Source organism: Numida meleagris, chromosome 5 (assembly GCF_002078875.1).
Source record: "Numida meleagris isolate 19003 breed g44 Domestic line chromosome 5, NumMel1.0, whole genome shotgun sequence".
Lineage (NCBI taxonomy): Eukaryota > Metazoa > Chordata > Aves > Galliformes > Numididae > Numida > Numida meleagris.
Genome location: NC_034413.1, coordinates 18,116,921 through 18,143,723, shown reverse-complemented (window position 1 = coordinate 18,143,723; position 26,803 = coordinate 18,116,921). Strand labels below are relative to the sequence as shown.

The 26,803-nt window shown below is 43.5% G+C and overlaps 1 protein-coding gene across 1 annotated transcript; it reads right to left on the bottom strand.

Annotated features, from left to right (window-relative positions):
* On the bottom strand, window positions 199–21,310 carry LOC110399609. Its single transcript, XM_021398601.1, has 15 exons — window positions 21,298–21,310; window positions 20,182–20,655; window positions 18,752–18,790; window positions 15,093–16,010; window positions 13,429–13,607; window positions 12,508–12,655; window positions 11,408–11,478; window positions 10,361–10,379; window positions 9,110–9,177; window positions 8,038–8,169; window positions 5,198–5,392; window positions 4,433–4,548; window positions 3,748–3,901; window positions 2,743–2,894; window positions 199–1,310 (listed from the first exon to the last, which is right to left on the bottom strand). Exons 1-15 carry the CDS (start codon window positions 21,308–21,310, stop codon window positions 881–883), a joined length of 3,108 nt encoding a protein of 1,035 aa, XP_021254276.1. The 3' UTR covers window positions 199–880.

Sequence of the window (26,803 nt, the reverse complement as noted above, 5' to 3'; positions counted from 1 at the left end):
AGCTCTTTGCCTTCTGATCATGCTGCAAGCAGCCAGAAGTGTACTCCGTGCACAGTCACAGGCGCTGTGGTTTTGGCTGGGATAGAGTTAATTTTATTTGTAGAGGCCTCTAGGATGCAGTGTTTGGATTTTTTGAAGAAAATGCTGATAGTAGCACATGGATGTTTTAGTTATTGCTGAGCAGCACTTACACAGAACATGCTGCTATACAGTGTGGAAGGTCTTGAATTCACCTAATGACAGCTGAGAGGAAGGAAGGGGAAGAACTGTAGCTCCAACAGAAAGCAATCTATTTTTTTGTTTTCCTATCTTCATCCAAATCCAGTAAGTTTTGGAAAGCAAGCAAACAAACACTGTTATCACAGTGGTGTTTCAGTAAACAAAACCACCCAGCTTTATTCCAAAGTTCATGTACTCATACTTTAACATTAAATATGTGTTACTTTTAATTAAATTAATGTATAGCAAAAGCAAAGTCCTTGCACCATGATCACAGAGGTAGTTTATGGGGGTGGCAGGCTCCTGCTGGAGAACCAGTTTGGAACAGTGTTTAGAAATAATATCATCATTAACCAGTCCATTGGAAGACTGGTAGAATCTGCTATGGAAAAGGAAAAGGAAAGGGGAAAGGGAATGGGAAAGGGGGAAGGCGAAAGGGAACGGGAAAGGGAAGGGGAAAGGGAAGGAAAAAGGAAAGGAAAAAGGAAAGGAAAAGAAAGGAGATCCTCTATATTAACCAATACCGTGTTATTCTGAGAGATGAACAACTGCTGCTTGACAAGTCTGATCATTTCTGAGGAAAACAGGAGGAGGCAGGAGAGAGCACGTCCCGTTACTTTTCCGTCCTACCAGGGATTGTGGGGCTAGCCTGCTCCGAGTGTTATGAGATCCCAGTGCCCTCTACTGGCTGACACTGGCCATGCTGGGATTTGCAGACGTCCAACTTCTCGCTTTTCCCATGTTTATTTTTTTCGTTCCAGATAATGCCAGTATCACCATACCACCCAGTCTCCTTGACAGGGGCTGGACTCCTCTCTATTCCTCTTTTTGTCTCAAACTCATTGACCATCTGCCCCCATCTGTCTTGCTTGGAGAAATAAACAGCATCCCCTTCTAGCAGCTGGACATGGGGGAGATCAGGAGGGTCCAATGCGTCACCAGTGCACTGTGGGAGATCAGGGTCTGCAACCGCACTGTAAATGTGGCTGCTGGAGTACTCGTCTGAGGCATCACTCTCGAAGTAGACAGAGTCGTAGTCCTCTGTGTCAGTGCTATCAGATGCTGCTGCAAGCATGGCAGCCTCCGAGTTCCTTGGGAGAGAGGAGAGAAAAAGTGACACCCACATCCTGCTGCTGGGGTGACCTGGCTGGCTCTGCTCCTTCAGAAAGGAGCACCGCACTGCCTACGTTGGGTTTGTCCAACAGAAGGCAGTATCTTCCCTCTCTGCAGCAGCTGGTGAGTCTGCAGGTGGAGGAGGCAGACACCTGTTTTTCTATTGCTTTACATTATTTGTACATAGACTAAAAAGAAACAATATAAACTTCTTAGGAAGCAGAGGGCGTATCTCCATGCTTTGGGGAATGTGGGGAAGGCAAATGCAGCAAATGGTGTAGTTCCAAAACAACACCTCTAGCAGTAAGGTATTAACAATATTATGTTGTTGGTGCATGAACAACTCTCCTTCTGCTCTTCCTCCTTCCACCAGGAATTTGGAAAAAATTTTGGGCAGATTACTTCAGAATCCTTCATCCAAGTGTTTGTTTAGTCTGGATTTATCCTGGGATTGTTCTGCCTGGAAAAGAGGAGGCTCAGGGGAGACCTTATCGCTCTTCTACAGCTGCCTGATTGGAGGTTGTAGTGAGGCGGAGGTTGGCCTTTTCTCCTTGGAAAATAGTAACAGGATGAGAGGTAATTGCCTGAAGTTGCACCATGGAGGTTCAGGTTGGATATTAGGAAAAAAAATCTCAGAAAGTTATAATGCACTGGAACTAGCTGCCAGGGAGATGGTGAAGTCACTGTCTCTGGAGGTGTTCAAGAAACGTGGAGATGTGGCACTGAGGGACATGGTTAGCGGGCATGGTGGTGATGGGCTAATGGAGTAGATGAGCTTAGAGGTCTTTTCCAACCTTAATGATTCTATGATTCCAAAATGTCTGAGTATGCTCTGGAGATGTGCAGGTTGGTCTGCACAGACCTTCCCCCACCCTGGGCCCACTCCACCAGGATCTATACCAAAGTATCTGAAAGAAAGGCTCCGCACTTGCTGCTCTCCTCTTCTAACACGGAATTTTGTGGGACAGCACAGCAGTGTCTGAGGGACCATAAGCCTGCTCTACTACAAGCAGTCAACATGGTAATACACAGCTCTGTGCTGGCCCATTTATCCTTCTTTCAACATTCATGGTGCAGAAGGCTTTTGGATCATGATTAGATACAAAGGACTTCTCTAGATGGTTCTAACACAGCCTACCCAAGCAGTTCTTGTTTAAGTACAGGAGGACATTTGCATAAAACTGTCTCCCCTTTCCTCCTAGTCTTCGTCTCCCATATATAGATCTTCAGCAACACAACTATTCCAGCTAAAACATCATTGTTGGATGTTCTCAAGGCTGTGAACCTTCCCTCGGATAGAAGCAGCCCTTGTGGATATTACTAATTACTCATTAGTGAAACCGAACATCCAGTTACAAGGTTGTGCAAAAAATAAAAAAATAAAAAAAAAAATCAAGCGAATATTATTACCTGATTGCTTGTTTTTCCTTTGTGATCACGTCAAGTATGGCAGAAAATGTCGGTCTCCTGGTAGGGTTGTGATTCCAACAGGATTTCATGCATTCAGTCAGTCTGGAGAACTTTGGAAAGCTGAAATCTCTTAACTCCGTGAATTTTAGAACCTGTTCTCATTTATCCAGACAACAAAAACAATGTTGTGTTAGCCTTCTGAAAACTGGTGCCTGGATGCACAGTTTGACCCCACCACAATCATGCCAGCAATAAAAAGGGAATAGCTTGCACTGCACTGCATAATAATTGCATGACAAAGAGTAATTTTTATGTGTTAACTGAAGTTAGTTAGTAGGAATAAATAGCTCCTCGAGAAGAGATTTGGTGTAGCTATTGGGTAAATCCTTTAGCAATGTGCTTGAGTTTACACTGCAGCATTTTATTAGTGAGGGCAATAATCAATTTCTTCCCTCTGCAGACGGAATCCATTTCCAAAAAACTTTGCAGGATTTTAATAGCATTGAGATCTGTACTCAGCCACCACACCCAGCCAACAGGTTGAAAAGTCATTGTGGTTAAAAAAGGGGTGAGGGTGCCAACAAACCAATGAACTTAGCCACAGGACCATCAGATAAGTCTCCTGCCCTGTGCACTGGGCTAAATGCATAAGCAGGGAAGGAGGAAGGTTCCCATGAAACCTGAGTACAGCTTTCATATAGGAAAATATAGAAGAAGAGAAATTATCGGTAATATACACTTTTCTGGCTAAGAAGGGAATCTCAGGACTGGCATTACAGGTCCTACACTAAGAGCATGGTGGAACATTTCTCAATCTAACTATTTACTGAATTATGGAGAAAATAATGACCTACTGATAAATGGCAACATCTGCACTAGGGGTGAGGGAGGTTCTTCTTTTCACACATGAAAAAGAAGAAATGGAAAATGGGCCTTCCCATCCTTAGCAATGTCTGAGTTACAAAGGGGCTGAATTACCTCTCAAAATTCCCCTACCATCCTTACCTCCTTGCTGTTCAATAAGTGGAAAGGTTTCAGTGGCTTGAACATGTGCAGATAGCTCAAGTGTGCCGTTAAAACTTCCCACATCACAATCCCAAAACTAAAGACGTCTGATGCTCGGGAATAGAACCCATAATTTCTTACCTCTGGGGCAGCCCTATGGAAGAAATGAAAAGGTTATTCATCCAATTTGTTTCTGTATATTATAGAGCTGGGGGGCAAGTCAAAGCAGAGTTGTCCATGGTTTTCACTGTGGATCCAGAGACTTGAGTTCACACTTTGCATTAGTAGCTATGGTTAAGTGGCTAAGTAAGAGAAAAGGAATTGAGTAAAAAAGGTGTATCATGGGACATATGGCTAAGGCATTGAAAAGAATGGGCACAAGGCATAACAGTATTTTATATATATACATATATACAGATTTATGGGAATATTCAATTTTTGCTATGTTTTCTGCTGAACAAAAAGCAACAAGATAGTTTCTCTGAAGAGAACTACATTCTGCTGTTTGGACAGGTACAATACAGAAAATAGAAAACATATCTTTAAAAGAAAACACTCATCATTTTCCCCATTTTCCATGTAAGAAGGACAAGCTGGTGCTAAAGCTGTGGGTGGATGGGTCAGAGTTTGTAGTGGGAAAATGGATAGAAAAGAGAGGGGAAATAAAACATAACAATGTAGTTACCATTTGGCTGAGTCAGCTGGCATAACTTTGCGCACATAGGGCTCAAAGAGGTTCTCATCTGTCCCTGGATGGGGCAGACAGACTGCTCTTCCCCAGCGACCAACTTTTGCCACCATCTTTCAAAAGAAAAAGGAGAGAGGGAGGATTTAAGTTCACAGCATTTATCCCCTCTTTAGGAAGAACAGCAAGAATTCAGTAGTTACAGCAGTGAGGGAACTGCTAGACAGTTCATCTGTATTCCATCAACAGCAATCCACACCAATGCTTCTTGGTTCAAGGATGAATAATAATGGATTGATCTGGCCATGACATTTGTCTAAATTAACCTTTCAGAAGTTAAGACACTCAATATAAGGTTTTTATACAGTGTATCTCACAGGACAGAGCTGAGCATCTCCAGAAAACAATTAGACACTTCTGTCCTGGAAAATTGCCTTGGCTTATGATGAACCCTTTCTGAGTGACCTTCTTCATTGCATTAGCACCTAATTAAGAAAATAGACTCTTTTTTCTCTTTTTTTTTTCCTTTTCCAAAAAATGCATCATTTAACATGTGACAAACCATCCATGACTATAGCGCTGTGCTCCTTAACATCCCTCTCTGTGTACTTTCCTGCTAATTTGCTGAGGGCTCACTTTGGGCAAGGATCTACCTGGGTGGAAGTGGATTGTGGTTGCAGGCAGCAGCAGTGGGCCAAGTAGAGGCAGGTAAAGAAGCTAGGGAATAATGTGAAATAAGAGTGAAACAGTAGAAAACACATATACCTCTGGGTAACTCTGACCAGAGTTAACGTAAATGTAACTGCATTGCAGGTCACAGTGTATAACCCTCCTAAAATGAAGATATGCCATGGCAGAAGCAACCTGCTCCAGGCAAGTGAGAACTTTGTTGTCATCCATGCCAAGATCTGCAGCAACTTCTATTAGGGACTGTGGATTACCATGGAGAGGCTGGGAGATCTGCAAAAGGGTGACATGAGAGAATGAGGACTTGTCATCAAAGGGCAAATACTTGCTAGCAAGTTATCACAAATCTGAGCTCTGCTGCTCTATATGCTCCTCCTAGCAGCTTCCTACCCACAATGAGTGAATGGCAAGATACTGCATTTTGCCCCAGATACGCATGGTTTGTCCACTTTCTGCTCAGATGCACTGTGCAGAGGCTCCCAGGCTGGGCAGAGCCTGCAGTCCTGCAAGGAGGGGCAACAGAGCTGAGTCAGGAAGATGCGTTCAGTGAGGCACAGTGGGGACGCTATCTCACCCTTAACTGACAGGATTTCAGAAGCACACCCTCCCAGACACCACAAGCAGTAGTACAGCAATCACACCTAGTACTTCATTGGGGCTCCACCTTGCAAATGACCAGGAAGCCAACAGGGACAAAATCTCTGACTCAGAGCTTGCAGTCCATTTCCTGGAAAACAGTCCCTTAGTTTACTTCTTCACTCACTTCCATGCAGCTCGTTCAGTCCCTGCTGTGCCTAAATGCACTGTCAAACACTTTTTACAATCCCTTAGTGGAAGTCAGCAGCTCTGCACTGCTGCTCAGCTCCTGAAAATGCACAGAAGTGTACCACGTAGCCATTATCGTGAAACACTTCACATGGTTACAGCTACACGGTGATTTCCCCACTCATGGGAGGACTGCAAAGCATCAGCAAGTCTGCAAAGGTAACAGCCTCATTCCTCAGTCTGCCTAGAGGAACCATGTGGGATCTCAGGTCAAGATGTGACAAACCAGGTAACGTGTCAAGAAAATCTCTGTATGGAGAAAGTACTCTTTGCTCCACCACACTGCAGAACTTCTCTTGAACTCAGAAGAATTGCTCTAGATTAAAATGGGAATGAATAAGAGTGGAATTATCCAGTAATGTTTTCATGATCTGCAGAAAGACTTTGTCATGGTATGATCATGGACCGACCTTCAGCCTTGGCCAGGTGAACCCCTGGGAAAGGATGGGCTGAAGTCTAGTTCTCAGGTGGTTATGAAAGTCAGATAATTAGAGAGAAACAAATCTACTGATAACAGGCTGAAAACCATTCTGCTGTGAAGCTCCACCTTCATCTCCCTTGCTTACAGGAAAAGCAAAAAGCGCACAGATAACTAGTATCTCCCTATTATTGCTGTGAATATCCCTTACTGAAATCTCCATCTCTGCTTTCAGAGAGAAGAAAAATGACCTTTAACCTGCTTGCATTACTCTGATGCACAATCACAGACTTCCTTACAGGTGCAAATTTACTCTTAATTCTTCCTAGAGTTTCTTGCTTCTGCCACCACACATGTAAATGCCTGCACACTTGTCACTATGTAGCAGAAATCTGCACTTGCTAAGTTTTAGAGATGCACCTAGAAACAGAGTTGGATGGTGACATCATGCACCTGAGAGCGCTGAAGTGACAGAGCTTGGGTAGGCCTGAAGGCCCTGCATTGGTCTGTGCATGCACCCCATGGCCACTCCCACTGCTGTGGGACAGGTCTGATGTTTCTCCTACAGCTGAAAAAAAAAAAGAGAGCCCTCTGTGTGACTGTACCTGGAGGACAATTTCAGCCAGTGTTAACAACATATTTTAAGATTTCTGGTAATGAGGAGTCAATGTGGTTCACTGAGACAAAAAAAAAAAAAAAAAAAAAAAAAAAAAGAGCTGTACCCATACCAGGAATAGGAGTGTTATCTACACAAAATGACTCAGTGTTTTTATACTGATAACCATGGAATGAGAGATGACAGTGACCTTGTAGTCATCCACGTAAAGCTGTGTCTATGTGCTTATTACTGGAAAAATCACTGTATGAGGGGAATGTCAGGTAAGTCTAGGCAAACATGTGACCTTCTCCTGGAAACGCTGAGTCTGAGTTCCAGGCTGATTCCAAGGGAAATTGGAGCAGCAGGAATCACTACAGACAACTCCATGACTTAATGACTTGTAAATAGAGGAGACCTTAGTGCTGTTAGCAGTAAAACTATATCAAAGAGGAAAATCACATACAGATGCTTACACATCCTCTTCTCTTAGAAATACTGTAGAGGTGTACCATAGCACCCACTTTTACCAGCCCATGAAGAGGAAGGATAAGAAATAATCTCCCAGAGACTGCCCCACCACTTCCATACTAGGGCTTCCACCACAGCTTCCCCTTCTGAGTAATGATCCACATCCTTATTACAGGAATTTGAAAGGTCGCTGCCACTAGGACATGAACTTCATGAATCTGTCACCAGGTTCATTTTGCTCTTAGATCGCCTGATGTTCCACAGAGCACAGCAGACCATCTAAACACAATCACAAAGCTACCTCCAAACCAAGAGACAGCCCATGGAAAAACCACAGTATTAAAGGCGTAAGATTCATGTCAGATTTCAAGTCAAACTGATGTGAGATGGTATTTCTCTCTTGCTTTCTTCACCGACCCATCAATCAGACCTTCCAAAACCAAAATACCCCTCCATCTGCATCACATCTGCTCTTTCTCATCTCCCCCCAGGTCTGCACACACAGTGGTCCCACACCAGCGGGAATGTGCTCTGTGCACAGGAAACCAGGCCATGGCCGTTGCTCACTTGGTGACACAGAGCCCCATCAATCATTCCTGTGGCACTCACCAGAGAGGTATTCACGGGGGAGTAGTGTGTGATTTCCTTTATTGGTAGTACGTTCTCATGCTCTAGTGCACAAAGGGCCATCTTGGTCATATGGTTCATCCTGAATGACACCAGCTCACACAAGCAGCCATCCTGTGAGAAAGCCAGAAAATCAGCCACCACCAGCAGCAAGATGCGATCTTTTTTACAGAGAAAATATTGGAATTTGAATCTTTCTTGCTTTGGAAACAAAGAGCAAAGCTTACTGAAATCCCACTCACTTCAAAAGAATCACTGGAGAGTTACAGACTTTGTAGGAGGTAAGAGATGCATTAACTGGATGTACCAGTTTAATTGGATTTGTGAGTGATGGCTACGTTTCAAAGAACAGTTTGGTGATTTAACCTTATTGGTATTTGGAAGAAACAAGTGAATTTTTTCTAGCTTTAACTGCTCCAAAATTCAGATAACCTGAAATATACATCTAAAATGTATTCTGTAATTTTGTTGGCCTAACTAGATTTGGTTTGAAATGGCCACTTTTCTTCAGCCAAACACATTACTTATAGAAAACCCAATTTCACACGAACTTTTTTGTCTGTCAGTTTATTCATGGTGATAATGTTCATCATGAAATTCCCAACTTTGGCCAAGATCTACCAAAAGGAATAAATAAAATCATTAAGACGTACCACATTGAAGCCACAGGTGCATATGTTCCTCCAACATGTCTCTTTCCCAGATTTCCAAGGATTTTGCCTTATTGTCTCAACTCCCCTTACACTGTCTTCCCCCATTAAAATATACATTTTTAAATGTTGAAGCCATAAAGAACTAATGCAGTCTGACTTGACCATGTCTGCAGCACAGACAATGAATTTGACTATGCTAGCTTGACTGCTAGCATAATCTTTAAAGATTCAGCCAGGCTGACCTCAGAAATTGCCCCGATGATAAAACTAGAACCAGTCCCACTTGTTATCTGAATTTTTCAGGATTCTGTATCTAGCAACTGACTCTTGACATGATTTGACCATAAGATTTAAGTATTTCCATTGATAAAGCAGATAAAGAGATAACTCTGAAAACAAACCTTTATCTTAACACTGTCTTCACACGTCTCTGTAAGTATGTTGGCTGAAACACTCTTCTTGAAGTTGCCTGAAGAAACAACACGACAAAACAACAAGGAAGCCTATTTCTTCTCATATGTACAGCAGCTGTATGTTGAGATATATGTTCAGGCAAAGATGCCTGAACAGTTGCTCCTTACTTAAACAAAATGCCCATATTGGGCCTCATATTTTTCAGCAGCATTAACACTCCCCCACACCGACATCATACAATCATTTCACTAGAACATCTCTTGCAAAAAATGTCTTCTTTGGGCAGTAACTTGTGCAGAGCAACTCCCCACCCAGAGGACACCTGCCTCCTCCCCTCTGCAGGCCTCCCACTTCAGTACAGAGTGTTTCCTTTTCCTGATTGATAACATAATTTCTGGGAGATTTTACACATAATCTGCTAGAGCCAACCTGCACCTTCATCCAGAACTGATCCAGATTGTGGGTAAACTACAAACATATCCCCAAGTTTGTGTTTCTGGAACTACATCTGCAGAATTCCAAAGAACCTTATGAGAAGACCTTTTATCGTTAGATGTTTGAATCAATTTCATAGAATCATAGGATAGTTAGAGTTGGTAGAGACCCTTAAAGTCATCTGCTCCAACTGCCCTGCAGTGAACAGGGACACCTACAGCTCGATCAGGTGCTCAGAGCCCCGTCCAGCCTGACCTTGGATGTCACCAAGGACAGGGAACCCACCACCTCTCTGAGCAATCTATTCTAATGCCTCACCACCCTTATTGTAAAAAACTTCTTAATTATATCCAATCTAAATCTCCTGTCTTTAGTTAGAATTTTTTCCCCTTGTCCTATCACAACAGACCCTGCTAAAGGGTCTGTCCCCTTCCTTTTACAGACCCCTTTGGATACTGAAAGGCTGCCCTCAGGTCTCCTCAGAGCCTTCTATTCTCTCAGCCTGTCCTCGTAAGGGAGGTGTTCCATTCCTTGGATCGATTTGCACGTCTGAATATAAACCCACATTAGTTCGTTACTTCAACAAAATCTCTGAACCTTCTGTGGCTTGCGCAAGTGCAGCCCAGCCTGCTCTGCCACTGTTCTCTTCAGACCTCCCAGCTTCCAGCACATACATTTTGCAAAGCCTCCTGCATCCTCCACCTCCTACATCTGTTGATTTCCTCTGGAGACACAAGTCCTGTCAAGAAAGCTCTCTTGCCACAGACGTTTCTCATGCATGTTATGAGAAAACTAGTTCATACCTCTGCTGTCCAGGTAGCCCTGTACAATAAAAAGGAGAAGAAACATAAATAAACCATCACTAATCTTAGTTATTATCTTTGCTTACTTTCTTCTAGGTAGACTACTCCCATGTTTAAATCAGGTAGTGCTTGTTTACCTTTGAGATGCAATGATGCCAAGAAAGTCGGGTTTCCGCAGTGCAGATGATAGAATCATGGAATGGCTTAGGTTGGAGGGGACCTTAAAGATCATCTAGTTCCAACCCCCTGCTGTGGGCAGGGCTGCCACCCACTAGATCAGGCTGCTCAGGGCCCTACCCAGTCTGGCCTTGAATGCCTCCAGGGATGGCGTATCCACAACTTCTCTGGGCACCCTGTGCAGTGCCTCACTGGCCTCTGAGATCCTGGAAGCTGAAGGCCTACAGATGGCCTTTCATTCCCCAAGCAAAAAGCCTGCAGTGAAATGCTGCTGCAGCAACATGGACATGCTAACACAGACTTAAAATATATCTCAGTGGTGCAAAGCCATCACTTTTAGGTTAAAACTGAAAAGCAAAATCACAAATTTTTTCTTCATGTCTGAAACCAACCTGTGGAGTCAACTATCAAGTCTGCTAAGTGGGCACTTGAATTCAAGCCAAATGCATTCCATGTGAATACAAGGCAACGCTCCTATACATCCCATAAATACACAGGACCAGCAACTCTGTCTCTGACCCTTTGTTTCTACAAAGCCAAACAAACAAGATGTGATTGCTTTAAGCCTAGCCAAGTGCAGCTTTCCTACACTTGGAGGTTCAGCAGTGATGAGGCAAGCTGCAGACGAAGCCAGAACTGATGATCAGTGTGTCAAACTGGCTTCCCACAAACACACCTGTAAATAGGCTGCCCGGTGACCTGGCAGCCAGCTATGGCATGGCAGGTGGGTTTTGTGCTCCTGTTGATCCCCTGCAACTGTTAAAGGCATGGACTTACAGCACCTAAGAAGTGTGTGGTATGGTGTTTTGCCTGTGTGTAAAGCACACAAGATGCTCTGTGCTCAATGCTGAGGAAAGCTTTGACAATTACCCTTATGATGTCTTCCTCATGGATGGGAGAGAACTGACTCATGACCTCATGCAGCTTGTCCAGATCTTGCCCTACAAAAAGAAAAGAGAGGCTGGGCTTTGTATGTGGTACTACCCAGGCCCTGAGGCAGGAATGGAGCTCCCTTTGCTCTCACGACTGCAGTGTCCTAGGCAAGCAAACAGTATGGCCCCACTCACGGCTGAGCTGAAGCAGAAACTGTGGTCATGAACTGCATGCTGTGCCCTAACAGCAGGGCATTATTCCTAACGTATGTAACAGGCATTTAAGTGAAGTGAAAGTCATCCATATGCTCCAGCCACCCCAGGGACAGTGGCTATTTTATACTGCTGTGCTTTCAGCACAGATAGGACTCAGAATCTGCTGCCAAGGCTTCAGAAAAAGCAGTGCACTGTTCTCCACCAGCTGGGATTTCTCTGGAAATGGATCTTGAATCATAGAATCATTAAGGTTGGAAAAGACCACTAAGATCATCTAGTCCAGCCATCAACCCATCACCATCATGTCCACTAAACAGAATCACAGAATCATTAAGGTGGGAAAAGATCAACCTCAAGTTGCAGAAAGTGGGGAGTTAAAAAAAAAAATAGAGGGAAGAACTACATGGGACAGCTGTCAGTCTGCACATCATGTTCGTGCCTTTGTGTATGTGAGGAATAAGGTACTGAAAAGCAAATAAGGAGCTCTGCAGACAAGTAGCAGCTCAGGAAACAAATGACTCCTCAGCAACACGTATAAACGGATGACCTCAGCCTAGTTCCCACTGCTAACACAAACTGGAGTAATGAATAGAAACCCTTCCAGTCAGTATATTATACCATACACCATTTTTAAAACATTAAACATTCTGGTTGGTCACTGTTACTATCTCTCTGGAAGGGCTAAGTGAGCTGGGAAGATGACAGGAACTGGCATACTGCTGTCTAAAAACCTCAGACCTGGCTTGTCCCAGCACAAGGAGATTCACTCCAGCAGCCTGGGGTTTTGCTGGTAAAAGGAAGTATCACAGGCAGGGTCCTGAGAGTAAAGGAAAGGACAGTGATGTTGACCAAAAGACTCGCCAGTTACAGTGTTTTCCATACCCAAGGTACTCCCACAGTTTTCCATGCACTCTACCAGCGACTCCATAGTTGTACGGTTTGGCTCATCGTACTCCAGATTGGGGGCTATTATGTCCCACAGTTTCAGAGGAACTGAGTCTGGTCTTTGTGCTCTGTGCCCACTACAGACCTGAGAAGGAAAGACAAAGACAAGGATCAACAGTTAGTGGTTGCATTTGAGCCTAACTGGAAGCAAAAGAGCCGTGGGCAATGATTATCCCTATAATCTCAGGTTGACATCACAAGTTACTGAAGTGAGAGTCACCTATTGGTTTCCAGGAAAACACTAGTATAATGGAGCAGAAGTTGATCTATCAAAATGCTCTTTTCACTATTCCACTTCCACAGAACTGTGTTTTTAAACCGTTGCTATTCTGACTGCATGTGCTATTTCCCTTGATGACTTCATCCTTGAAAGCGTCCTACAATTTGTAATTAAATCCCTTTATATTCTAGCTGCTCCCAGTCTGCTTCTCTTTTCTTCAGTTTACAACACTCATAGATCTTTCAAGCACATGGATGCAGGACCCTACTCCCATGCCAGTTCAGAGACAATACTCACATACAAGTGGTTTTCACAGAGCTCTAATACAGTTTCACTCTCCCATTTACCCTGTGGAAAATGGAGCTTATCCAGACCCTGCACATGGATGTGTAGCCAGTCAGATAGGGACAGACTATTTTTGTGGTTTCCAGACACAGATGTTCTGACAGGATCCATAGGTTTGAAAGATCAGATTCAACATGAACTTCAACATCTCAGGCTGAATTAGGTTGTATTTTTCATGGCTGCTATTCATAGCTCATTATTAGCATCCCTCTACAAACTCACCACTCTCTGGCATTAAGAAAACATCCCCCACTGGATAGAAGTTTTTCTGATTCTCTGTGAAAGGCACTTACCTCTCCTATGAATCTGGCCACAGGCAAGTGCCTGAGCTCAAAGTATGTTTGTCCACCGTAGAGGAGAACAGAATAAAATGTGGCAGCAGTAGCCCATGCATCAGAGAAAACCGAGAAGAGGTGATGCTGCAGGGACTCGGGAGCACTGAAGTATATGGGCAGTGGATCCTCACTGTCTCCTGTGTTAAGAAAGAGAAGAATCAAGACAAAGGCCATGACCAGAAATCTCATACTCTTGCCATGGATATAGAGTTTTCTTTGTAACTGTCAGTAACCACCCTCACAGCACCTGGATATGGTCAATAAAATAAAAGAGGTAAAACTGCTCTTAGCAACAGATACTAGGCAGCCTACAAGTTACTCATAAGGAGGGTAAAGAAACAAAATATGGAAAACAATTCATTCTGTGTGAGGCTGTCTCTATCACACTCTAGTAATTTAGAAAAACATTGGCCACTTGAAACCACATTTGACTGAAGGATGGAGGTCTCAGAGAAGTTCTGACATGTGTGAAGAAAGGGGTTTTTCATAGTGCCTTCATTGGAGGAAGGCTGTAGCATGGCTCAGCCTGTATTACACTTGCCAGGACCCACACAGACACTCACCCTTACAACGTATTCCTCGGCCACCAGGCTTGCATGGCTCCAGAAACAGGATGGGAAACTGAAGGAAATACGCTTTTGCTTAAGATACTGAAGAGCTGAAAGACTTAATAGTCTAAATATTCTTGTCACTTTTGGGACAGTTTTGTCCTCCTAACCTTTGATTAGCATTGTTTACAGAATGAGTTTTCTATCACTTCTGACAACTCAGTGATCAAATATTAGTCTGCATGGCAACTGCCCAGGAAGAGACACAAGGGGTGCTGTTTACAGAAACTGGCTGAATGTTTACGCACTTCCTGAACTGATTATTTTTGTTAAAGCCATTTCCTTATTAGAAGCACATGATTAAAGCTATCTGAGCAGTTTCAATTGCTTACTTGTGCCATGCATGCATAAATCATTTGTGCCATGCATGCATAAATCATTCCTAAGAGCCAGCCAGCCCCAGCCACATAGTCAGAACTACTGCCAGAATGGCTGGAGCTGAAAACTGAGGAGGAGGAGAACAAGCTGAGGTCCCAGCACCTGAACTGGTTTCAAACTAAAAGAGAGGAGACATAGATTGGACATAAGGAAGAAGTTTTTTACAGTAAGAGTGGTGAGGCACTGGAACAGGATGCCCAGAGATATGGTGGATGTCTCATCTCTGGAGACATCCAAGGTCAGGCTGGATGGGGGTCTGAGCACCAGACTGAGCTGTAGCTGTCCCTGTTCACTGCAGGGGAGTTGGGCTAGATGGCCTTTAGGGGTCCCTTCCAACTCAAATGATTCTATGAATCTATAATCCTACGAATTCAGTGGTTTTGATTGCAGTCAGGATAAGAACAAGTGCTCTCTGAGACTTCTTCACTTTCCCTTACCTGTTTTTTGCATATTTATATCAATAATTGTGTTAGCTTGCATTTATTGCAGCTCTCTGAGGCCTTCACACATATGGGGAAGGACAAATGAATCTTGGATTCCCCAAGTATGCTAAACCTCAGAGTGGAGAAATGACTCACAGAAGTGAGCTCAATGAATAGCAGCCCACCGAAAACAACCAGCTCTGTATGTTTGTACCTCTGAGCTGTACAGATTTGATGGTTTCATAGAGGTAGTCACTAGATGAATAGTCTTTCTCATCCTCGGGGGGAGTCAGCCTGGCCTGGAGGAAATCAGACAGCTTGACCCGGACTTGAGGTGCTCCTGTTCCTTGCTGCTCACCTCTGACCACGATGAAGCTGGCTGGAGTGATGCTACAAAGCAAAACTTTTTTCTGGTGACACGACCAGACAGCTCTTGCAATGTCTTTCAAAATGCCTATCATAGCAGATAGGGTGAGCTTGTTCCTTTTCTCCTGCAGGAAAGTCAAGAGTGAATTCCCATCTTCAATTACATACAATGGAGGCACTCCACAGGTGCTGGACTTTTGCAGCTTGGCAATGGACTCCCTGTCTTGACACAGAGCCACTATTTTGATCACCTCCTGAAACCTTTCACAGCCACTCTCAGTGGTATTCGTCTGCAAGATGTCATTCAGGCTCTGCTGTTTGGCTATGCAGACCTTTGCATTGCCTGCGAGTGTGACTCCTTGCACAAATATGCAACTATCATTTGTCTTCATCCGTCCCTTAAGGGTTAGCTCAGGGAAGGCGGCCTGCAGGCATTCTTGGAGAGCTGCTTCCACGTGGCTGGGATTGGCCGGGATCACTTTGTGTCCCAGCTCAGCAATGGATGTGTAGATGCCATCCTCACTGAAGAGCAGGGGTGCAACACAGTGCCTCACTTCGCTCAGAGAGTGGTAAAGCAGCTTTTGGAAAGAGTGATTAAGGATGATCGTTGCCAAACTCTTCTTCTCCTCAGTGGCAGTTTGCATGCACCAATCCCACAGGCTCCGGAGCAGATCCAGGCATTCTCTTACTGCCCCTGTGACAGAGAAGTGCTCTGTTAATGCATGGCAGAGGAGCCAGGATATCTCATTGAGGGTAGAAGTGAGAGCTAAAACCACACATTTCAATGTTTAAAATGAATATGGCACCATGGTACAATGATTTGAGATCAGAAGAGAGGAGAAATGTTGTTTATTTGCTGTAGCACTGACTAAGCAAAGCCAAGTCACCACGATCTCATTGTAAAGGCTGTGTCAGGTTGGATATCTGTAAGCAACTGCAGTGCTGGTTTATGGCTCTATGGAGAGCTTTATCTCAGTAGCACAGGGCTCAGTTCAATGGTCAGAAAAGCAATCAGCTCAGAAAAACTGGACAGTGAAAATCTCAGCTGCTTTATCTAAGAAACTGAAAGCCCAATCCTTCCTCTTCCTGAAAAGATTTTCTTTTGTCACTGTCATCATTTTCCTCAATCACATTAATCAGTGGTGAAGGATAGATTAAAAAGGGATAAATAGTTGGACATGCAGTCTAATGAATAAGGCAGCTGAGACCTTTTATGGCAGTGAAAAGCAGAGAGATGGCTTTTCTTTCCATTGCCTGAAATCTGATGCCCACGATAACTATTGGCATGTCCTACACCCCAAGAAAGTCCTGCATTTCCTTACCTTGTGTGTGGCTGGTCTGGATATGTTCAGTGATGCACTCTGTGATTTCCAAAAGGATCTCCCAGTGCTTTTTTCCCAACTTTGTGCACATATGAAAGAAGAAGGGTTGGCTGACAGCAAGCAGTTTGGCTTCAAACACCTAGAAATACAGACAGTAATTGACTGTGCTCCATTTGTACACATTTACTGTGCGCTTGGTTGCTGCTGTTTGCCTCCTTTCGTATTAAGTGACTGCACATCTGACTAAGAAAAGGATGCACAAAACAAGTCTCTTTCCCAGGTCCTGTATTTACTGCTTACAGAGTAACTCCAGCAGACGTGGACAAGTCGAGAGTTACAAAGGGAATACCAGGATAGTGTGATCAGTTTGTTACTCACCTTTTCAGTAAGAACAAGAATAAATATATGTCTTATAATCCAGGGTACTCTCTGAAGTTGCTTCTGGATGTATCGGAACTGGAGGACCCTCTCATTTGCAAAATTCACTCTTTTCTCCAGTATATTAAGGAAACTTTCCAGGTGCTTCAGGTGTTTCTGTATGGAATTTTGCCAGGGTCTTTGTTTCTTTGCAGCAGTGGAGATGGCCATTCTGATTTTCTGGTAGGCACTGAAGCACAGATAATTGTAATTCCTCTCCTCTGAAGAGATTGTGCATTTTGTAAAGACCATGCCCCTCAACAGAGCCTTCAGCTTTGCACTGTTTGTTGTAGAGCAGTGAACAAACATAGCTGCCAGAATCCAGCAGTATAGTTTCTCCAGCTGAATGTGAAGCTCCTGGCTAGAAGCAAAACTTTTGCATTGGATGAGACTTCTCACTCCCACCTCCAATCTCTCCAGGTTTGCCAGCCTACAGAAAGTCAGAAAGTCCCTCTTGATGTTTTTGACCAAAGCCTGACAGGTATGCTGCCTGGTCCATGCGTTGCCAGCATTCCAGCATCTCACAAAATAATTATCTATATCTTGAAAAGGTACGTTGGTCATTTCTTTCACAATGTCTTCAGTTTCTGGACAGAAAACAAAATAAACATGCTATTTGGAGCTCTCAGAGATTTTAGCTAGTTTCTGTGCTGGATCACAATCTAGAGGGGCCATTAGTTAGTGTGCTTGTCCGCAGAAAAGAAGATATGATTTGAGATGTTACCAGGAATGTAGCAATGAATGTATTTACGAGCTACAAGAAGTCTGAAAGGCATGGAAGAAAGTCACTCATCACTATGCTATTAGACATCCTTGCCAAACCTTGGACACACTGCTCCTCAAAAATCTCCCTGAATACAAAGCCATATACTCATCCTGAACATGGTGCAGTAGTCAAAATCTGACTGCAACTTGTGTTTTTTGTGAAGGGGTTGATCTATTGTCCCCTTGGAAGAGACAAATTGGAAAAGGTGAAGTCTTACTACCATCAGTGGTAACAACTGAAGTTGGCTCATAGCACTGTTGAAGTAATGCTGCACAGGCATGAATAGCAGTTCATGTTTTAGCTTATTTTTGCCCATTAAGACTATATAATTCTATGAGATTCAAGCTGAATCATACACCTCTTCTACATTGCTTGTATTTTATTGTTCACCCAGTTTCACAAATCAGATGTACACAACGAAATAAGCAAGACACATACAATTTATGCTGGCTTTCCTCACCAAATCTTTCCTTTGCAGTTTTCTGGTTTAACTCTTGATACATTAAGAACCCACTTTCCAACTCCAATGCAGTGCTTATTAACCACCACCACCTGAGAGCATTGTGCTTATAGGAATCATCTACCAGTAATTACTCTGATGCAGATAAACACAGCCATTGGTTTGCAAATCAAAAGCACAAATGCAAAGGCAGGAGACTTTTGAGCAGGATATGAAATATTGTTGCCTATTGCAACAAAATCCTCCCTGATGCTATTGTGTGGGAGTAATACATCCTGGGTAACACCATGGCTGGGACAGTATTACCAGGGAGCAGGAGCAGTACCTCTGTGGGGAAGCATTCTGTGTGGCAAGGAGTTGCTGGAGGAAGAGGGGCAGGGATATCTCCAAAGTGGTCTGAATGATTGCCTTGATCCATCTGACCTTCTGAAAGGAGCTGTAATAAAAAACAGAGCACAGAGACATTAGTTGGCTAAATCCATCTCTGTTATCCTGCAGACATGCTACAGAAGTGTATACATTAAAATACTGGTATCACTTACAGTCTCTGCTAATGGAGGATGACAAGAGTGATGTAGAATCTGAAAAGAGAAGGGGGGAAGTTAAGGAGAACAAGCTCTTTTCCAGAGTATAACAGAATATAAAGAATCATAATATTTATAAATATGTAAAGGGTGAGCATCAGGAGGATGGAGACAGGCTCTTCTCAATGACATCCAGTGATAGGACAAGGGGCACTGGGTGCAAGCTGGAACATAGGAGGCTCCACATAAATACTAGAAAAAAACTTCTTCACAATGAGGGTAACAGAGCACTGGAACAGGTTGCCCAGAGAGGTTGTGGGGTCTCTTTAGAAACACTCAAAACCCTCTTGGACACGTTCCTGTGTGACCTAATCTAGGTGTTCCTGCTCCAGCAGGGGGATGGGACTAGATGATCTTTCGAGGTCCCTTCCCATCCCTGACATTCTGTGATTCTGTGATAAGGTATAATCACATTCAATCTGATACAGAATAAGCACACTGGCTTATGCGTGATGAATGTTTATTATCTGGCAACACATGTGTATTTATTCTGGGTGCACATACCCAACCTAGTGCAGGTCTACTCAGGAGCTTTGTTGCTGAGTATATTCCCGAAACCAAGTCAGATACTGAAAATCTATCACAGGAAATGTGTCCTTTATTGGAATACCAAACTGATGTCTAGGAAGTCATGAACAGTTCTGTACAGTGGTGGCTTGAATATCCTACATCTCACTGGCTCTTTAGAAATATAAACAAGAAATTCATGTTGTTGGAAAGAAAAGATTTCGGCTTCTCAAGATACACAAAGCTCACTGGAGCACTGAGATTTCTTGGAATTCTTTAGACAAGATATTTTAGGTCAACTAAAGTAGTTATTTCAGGTTGCCTTAGAGGCCCTTTAGTTTTAAGCAGAATATGTTTTCTCTTGTGACCAAAGAGCTAGATTTCACAGACAGAAGAGCTTAATAAAAATGCTACAGGTGTGATTTGGTAGCACTCTGAGGATGTATTTCCATCACCAAGTGCAGAGAGCATGGCCTTGTTCCGCCTGCATTTCTACTTGAAGTGGCATGAGCTATATCTGTCTTAGAAACCATTTATGAGCACAGAACTGTACCTGAATTAGATAGTTAGGCATCATTATGGGGTCTGACTGGGTAAGTATAGCTTTAGGCACTTTAAAATAAGAGGATCTGTCAAAATCTTCACTGAAGTGAAGCACCTATATAATGAACTGTTGGCCCAACTTGCATCCATGGAGGAAGCTTGGATGAATATTACAAACCTGGCAGAAATTTGCACCAGTGTTGCTGCACAGTCCTTAACCTCTCATATTTGAAACTGCCTCTTTCCAAAACTGTCATCCTCCCCTCCCTCTCCAGGGCAAAATAAGCTTCAGGCTAAATAAAGCCAACAATCAAACATGACAAGACTTATAATCTTACCTGTGTCTATTTCTCTTGACACTATTTGTTTCGTTCTCCGTGATGACCGTTTTCTACGACGATCTATAGTTTTCTTTATTTTATCCAAAAGTTTGGGGTCTTTTGCTTCTACTGAAAAACAACATTGCCATAGATCGGGCTTAATTTGGGTGGCATCAAACAACAGCAGTATGATCCTCCTCAGTTTATCTGCAGTTACAAGCATGTCTAAAAGAGTTAGAGAGTACTGGTCTTTGTAGACAGGTATAAGTGTAACAGGGATAATCTTCATGGGTTTCTGTATGGCCTGTATGATGGTATCTCCACCAACAAAATTCCTGCAGCCATGGTAACAGCAGTAACCATCTTTCTCCAGGACTTCAACAATCTTCTCATTAATGAAGCTGTCAACATCTGTCTGCTCCTTGTTCCGTGGTGCAGGTGCAGATGGGATGTAGAGGTCATAGCAATACAGCTTATGAAAAATGAGGTCACCTGGAAGGATACAAGATTACTAAAAGTACCGCTCACTTCACTCATTTGGGAATATTGGTTCCACACAGGAACATCCCTTCAGGAAGTTCAGTTAATTTTACAGTGCAAGGACTGCTCCTTCACTAGGAAGGAGAGCATTAGTTTTCCCCTACTAGACATGCATTCGGGCAATGTATAAACAGGTGTAGGAGTCTGAATGGAATCCTGTACTTTGAATGAAAGCAAAAGATGTCTATCAAATTAGTTTATGATTTCAGTTTCTAAACAAGATTTTTGGCTTTTTGCATTTCTCTTCAGGACAGTCTGAAGTTTTAGTTTAGCAAAAATGTCAAGTACAGAGCAAGATCTGATCTTGATAGAGCAGGTCATCCTCTTTTCTTCCCATTATGTTCAAACACAGGCTGGATGTGGCTCTAGGCAGCCTGGTCTAGTTGGCAACCCTGCACTCAGCAGGGGGGTTGAAACTGGATGATCTTTGAGGTCCTTTTCAACCCAGGCCATTCTATGATTCTATGAATACAATCAGCTTGGAATTGAGTTAAAGGTCTGGGAGAAGAAAACTATTTTCCCTTGAAGCTTTATGAAGAGGCTCCGAAGGACTAATGCCAAAAGTATATTAACTGCAGTAAAAATACCCAGTACCTTCAATAATCATTGACCCAAGAGATGTCGATGTGGTTACTAGCAAACCTGAACAATCACACCGCAGGTCAGAGCAGCCCCAAGAGAAACTCAGGTTCTGAATCATAGAATCATAGAATCATAAAGTGGCTTAGGCTGGAGGGGACCTTAAAGATCATCTAGTTCCAAACACCTGTCACAGGCAGGGCTGTCACCCACCAGATCAGGCTGCCCAGGGCCCCATCCAACCCAGTCTTGAGCACCTCCAGAGATGGGGCATCCACAGCTTCTCTAGGCAGACCTGTGCCAGGGCATCACCACCTGCTGAGTGAAGAGTTTCTTCCCAACATCTAACTTAAATTTCCCCTCTTTTAGTTTAAAGCCATTTCCCCTTGTCAGACCATGTACAATTTCAGTCCCCCTCCTGCTTGTAAGCTCCCTTCAAGTACTAGAAGGCCATGCATTTATTCCAATGTTGGAATAAAAGAGATGCACATTTCAAAGGGAAGTTTTACATCCTTAAGTTCCTCTTGCATTTGGTTTGTTGTATATTAAGACTTAACATAATGTTAACATTGACATTGTAAGGTATGGTACAATTTGCGTATTGTACCATCAAGACTGAAACTTGAGTAATTCTTGTTTGCTCTGAAGTTCCCAGCTGATGATTTCTTCCAAGAAGCTGATCACTTTCAAGCATTTCCTTCTCACCTTCTCCTTTGATCTACCCCACACATCTGGGACAATATCGACTTTTTAATAGTGAGCTTGGGATGTTTCCAGTTCAGACATCAATGCTCTGTGCCTGTAGACCAGCTGCAGGCTGCAGCCTACATGGACTGGTTTTGGAGACCCTTACCACATTTCTTTTCTCCACAATGCAGACAGATTTCTGTACCACTGCTGGGATTCATTCTTCTCAGCGTGTTTGTAGAATCACAGAACAAATGAATGTGACATTCACATGTGTGCTTGATCTCTCCCCTGTACTGTTCCTCGTGCTGTCTTCAATAAGGTGCAGTTTTTAAGCTGAAGTAGATCACAGGGGTCTGACTTTTCACACTCAATGGCCAGACCATTGTCAGGGATCAGGGCCAAGCCTGGAGATCAGACAGAGAAAGAGGTCAGACAGTGAGTCCTGTAAAACAGATCTATCAGCACTCTGAGTAGGTGAATACACAAGTAATCCATCTACAGCTAGGGGGTTTAAAAAGAAAGAAAAGCAGAACCAGTATAAAACCATTCTAATTACAATGGGATCTCTGGCTGAACATGCTGACTAGTCTTGCTTGCTGACATTCTTCCCAAGCACATTTGTCTTACAGTTACCAAATAACCCTATCAGTAAGAGCAGCCTGGATTCAGGAGGTGAGCCAAAAAGTGCAGTTCATCCCACAGGGAGCATGTCAGGAAGGAAGTAGGGAAAATGCTATCAAAGCCAGAGACAAATTCATCTATTCTATAAAATCACTGAGGAGTTCAGAAGTTAGAATGGAAACATATATTTTACTGTCTCCACAAGAAATAAAAGTGGTATTACTTACCACACGGTGCACAAGCCCAAGCAGGGTGTCTGCTACTTCCTTTTCTTATGTCTTGAATGTAGATTGTCTAGACAGAATAAAACATCCTTCCTGGTTTCTCCTGTTGCCGGTTCCTTGTAGTTTTTCTTCTTCTCTGTACAAATCCCTGTCTCTTATGTCAGGAGCTGCCTGGGAAAGCAGTGGAAAATGCTGGTGTCTGTTAGAAATACACCTGAGGCTTAGCCCAGGGAGCAGGGGTAAAGTACTCAGGGCTTACCTCTGTTTTCGGGCATGGCTTCGTTCATTCTGTTTTTCACCCTGTCCTGGCTTCACTCCAGGTAACTCTCGGAAAAGGTGGAGATACGAACTTTGCACTCACATGCCAAGAAACTTGTTGTCTTGTTTGTTCCCATAATAAACAAACCATGGCAGGCCCACTTGCCACCTGGTGGTCCCTTGGTTTTGATGGAAGTTTTTCAAGAACAGGGGGCCTTACGAACAATCAAGTTTATTGATTTCTCACATATCTTTTTGTTGGTTTTATTTATGAGGCGATAGCCCAGTTATTTAATTAGAGAATCACAGAGTTGTAGGGGTTGGAAGAGACCTCTGGAGATCATCAAGTTCAATCCCCTGCTAACGCAGGTTCCCTACAGTAGGTTGCAGAGGAAAGTGTCTGGACAGATATTGAGTATCTCCAGTGAAGGAGATTCCACAACCTCTCTGGGCAGCCTGTTCCGGTGCTCTGTCACCCTCACAGTCAAGAATTTTTTCCTCATTTTCAGATGGAACTTCCTGTGTTCCAGTTTGTACCCATTGCCCCTTGTCCTGTCACTGGGCACTATCAAGAAGAGCCTGACCCCATGCACTTGACTCCTGCCCTTTAGATGTTTATAAGCATTGATAAGATCTCCCCTCATTTGTCTCTTCTCCAGGCTGAACTGTCCCAGGTCTCTCAACCTTTCCTAGGATGGGAGATGCTCCAGGCTGCTCATCATCTTTGTGGTCCTCCACTGGACTCTCTCCAGTAGTTCCCTGTCTTACTTGAACTGAGAAGCCCAGAACTGGACAAAGTACTCCAGATGTGGCCTCAACGGGGCAGAGCAGAGGGTAGGGGATCACCTCCCTCAGCCTTCCACCCACGCCCTTTTTAATGCACCCCAGGATACTGTTGGTCGTCTTGGCCAGAAGGGCACACTGCTGGCTCATGACCAACCTGTTGTCCACCAGGACTTCTCTGCAGAGCTCCTTTCCAGCAGGTCAGCCCCTAACCTTCTTGTCTTTTGCCCTGAAATTGTCTAGCTTCACTAATTTCTGCAAAACACAAAACCAAACCTCTTTAGATGAAAAAGGAATGACTTTGGCCCTTGAGTCTTGCTAGTTACAGCAGTAGAGATGTTGAATCGTCTGTTGAAACTTAAAGGACTTTTCCTGCTCTGACTGTGATCTGCAGTGCAAGATTTATGAAACCTACTGCAACTATCCTCAGACCCATGTATAATTTAGGAACTCTAACCACACACACATTTCTCTGTCATCTAACATGTTAAATTCTTGCTGTCTTGGTCTTGTTTGCCTCATTTGTTCTATTTGAAACAGAAAAAGCTGAAACTATCAAAATTCTTCTTTCTGGGCAGTAATGCCAGATAATCTCAAAAACACATAGTCTCCACCTGAGAAATCTCAAGAACAAGAGAGGCACTGGATAAGACGACAATCCCTCCAGACTGAGGGATGATACATGAACACCCTATTCAGATTCCCCCATAGGTTTGACACTACCTGCCTCCTGCACCTAGAAGGAAACCTAGCATACAAAATCAAAATACTGAGTATGCTGATGCAACAGGCATGTCAGATATGGCCAAATAGAAGGCAACAGCCCTGAGGACTAAAAGGAAAAAGCAGGACTCTTCTTGCTGGGCTAGCAACCTCTGGGTCTGGAAAGAGATTTATTTTTAACGTACTGTTGCCGCCCTCTAGTGTTCTGGAAAAGAATCTGCCCAGAATTGCTAGCTATGAGCTGAGGTTAGGTAAAGGAAGAATGCTATTTCCAGGAACGAATGGGAAAAGATGGAAACAGTCAAGGATATCTACAACTGAAAAGGTGAAAGATAGCTCTGAGTGGGTGTTAGTCCACATAGCCATCAATTACTTCAAATTAGCTACACCATTGCGGAGCATGCCAAGAACCTTGCCCATTTTCATTTGTAGCATCAACAGGCTATCAAAAAATAAATCTTCTGCCTTCCCTCTACTGCATTCTGGTGCAAAGACTTGCGTCAAGAGCCTGACAGTTGCTGAAGATAAGATGGGAATGGTCAATAATTCACAACACCTAAAACTAGCCTTGACACTAAAACTGACAGATGGTACAGGGACACTCTAATGTATTATGGATATTAAATTATTTTCTGACTTTAATGATAACTTCAGGTCAGCAGTCAGAATATCCTTCACAGTCTCCAAAGTGAAGAAATTTTTCCTAAGCATCAGCTTTGGCTTTGTAAGGAAATTCAAGAAATATGGGAAGGAAATTCAGGGCTTGTGATCAGCTCACTGATCTGACACCCTTGTTTCTCAGAGTTCTGCCTCTAACTTGTTGGGTTGTTATAGCCATATTTCTGCAGATGATATTTTCCCTCTGCCTGCAGAGCTGGAATACATTCTGTGACATCCACCAACACTGCAGGCACCACCTTTCCAGATGGCAGCGGTTTCTCAATCTAGGGAAAAACGGTAGATATATAGCTGCAGGCAGAGTGAAATCCAGCTTAGGAAATAATAACTGAAATACCTGTTCAACTGTGGTGGCTGTCAACTGTCCACAGAGCGCTAATAAAGATGTGATATGAACTGACAACAGGTTTAAAGGAAGTCTTACAACAAAAGGCTCCAGAAAATTAAATCTACTCAGTTTAGTAAAGGAAAGGGGAAGGATGTAGTAGAACCAGTCAGAGAAGGATCCTCAGCCACTCAGAGCTACTGCAAGAAGCTGTCTGTTGCAAGAAGCAACAACTGCATGCATGCAGGCTAGAGACATGGCACATATCTTCAACAGCAAGAGGCAGTCACCAGTGAGACAAGTGAGTGAAGCACCAGAGTCAACTCTACTTCAGAAAATTAGGAGTTTTTGGCAAAGACAGTTCAAGGGCCTCTATTGAATTTGAAGAGGGAAATCCTTCAGAGAAATGTAAATATCTGTGTTATGCTGAGATCATTCAAAGCGATCAAAACCTCATCTTCTGGACAAAAAACCTCATGACTCAGTTAACATTTAAACTTATCAGCTCTGATTGTGCAATATTCATTCCTGTTTATCGTACAAATACAACAAAGTAAGCGCTCTGCACTACCATCTTAGCGCATGCAATTACTTCTTAAGATACTCCTGTGGCAGAACAATCAGATGCTGATTAAAACTTGTTCTTTAGAAACAAGTCTTCTGGGATCTATTCCACGTTCTGCCCTGCATGCAACAGAACAAATAATTCTGAGTGGCCAAAAAGGAACGTGAGATCTGCCCTCTTGAACTGGGTGGGTGTGAGCAGGGCGCTTAATCACCCTTGGGCAGAGGAATGGGATAGAGTGATGGTGACTTGTCTGGGCTGGTGGCTGGGAGGGTCTTCTCTCATGCAGCACAGAAGTGAGCTCGAGAATGAACCTGAAACTTGCACTGCTAATGGGGGAAAACATGGGAGGTCAGTGATGAGAGCAGGGTCAGCTGCAGGGGGCTAAGTCCACCCTGTCACCGATGAGCCCAAACAGTCAGATACTCAGGGAAATGCCTGTCCTGACCCCCTGTTAATGCCCCTTCTCACTCTCAAGGCCTCCTTTTCTCCTTTTTTTTTTTGTCAGCTGTCTGGTGAGAAAACATTAGGGTTTCTCCTCCACTTGTGAGGCCATAGGGGCTGGAAAATATTGTCCTATTCTCACTACCACTAATGGTGTTTTACAGTTGGAGTGCCCTCTTCTGTGACCAAGCAGAAACAACAGAGCCTCCT

Bases quoted from the DNA above. Each gene is read 5' to 3' on its own strand.
- LOC110399609 (XM_021398601.1), bottom strand. The intron at 18,791-20,181 runs GTAAGATTATAA...TTCTCTTTTCAG, and splicing joins GTCAAGAGAAATAGACACAG to ATTCTACATCACTCTTGTCA. The intron at 16,011-18,751 runs GTAAGTGATACC...GTGTGGTTTTAG, and splicing joins ATCCTCCATTAGCAGAGACT to CTCTCACTTCTACCCTCAAT.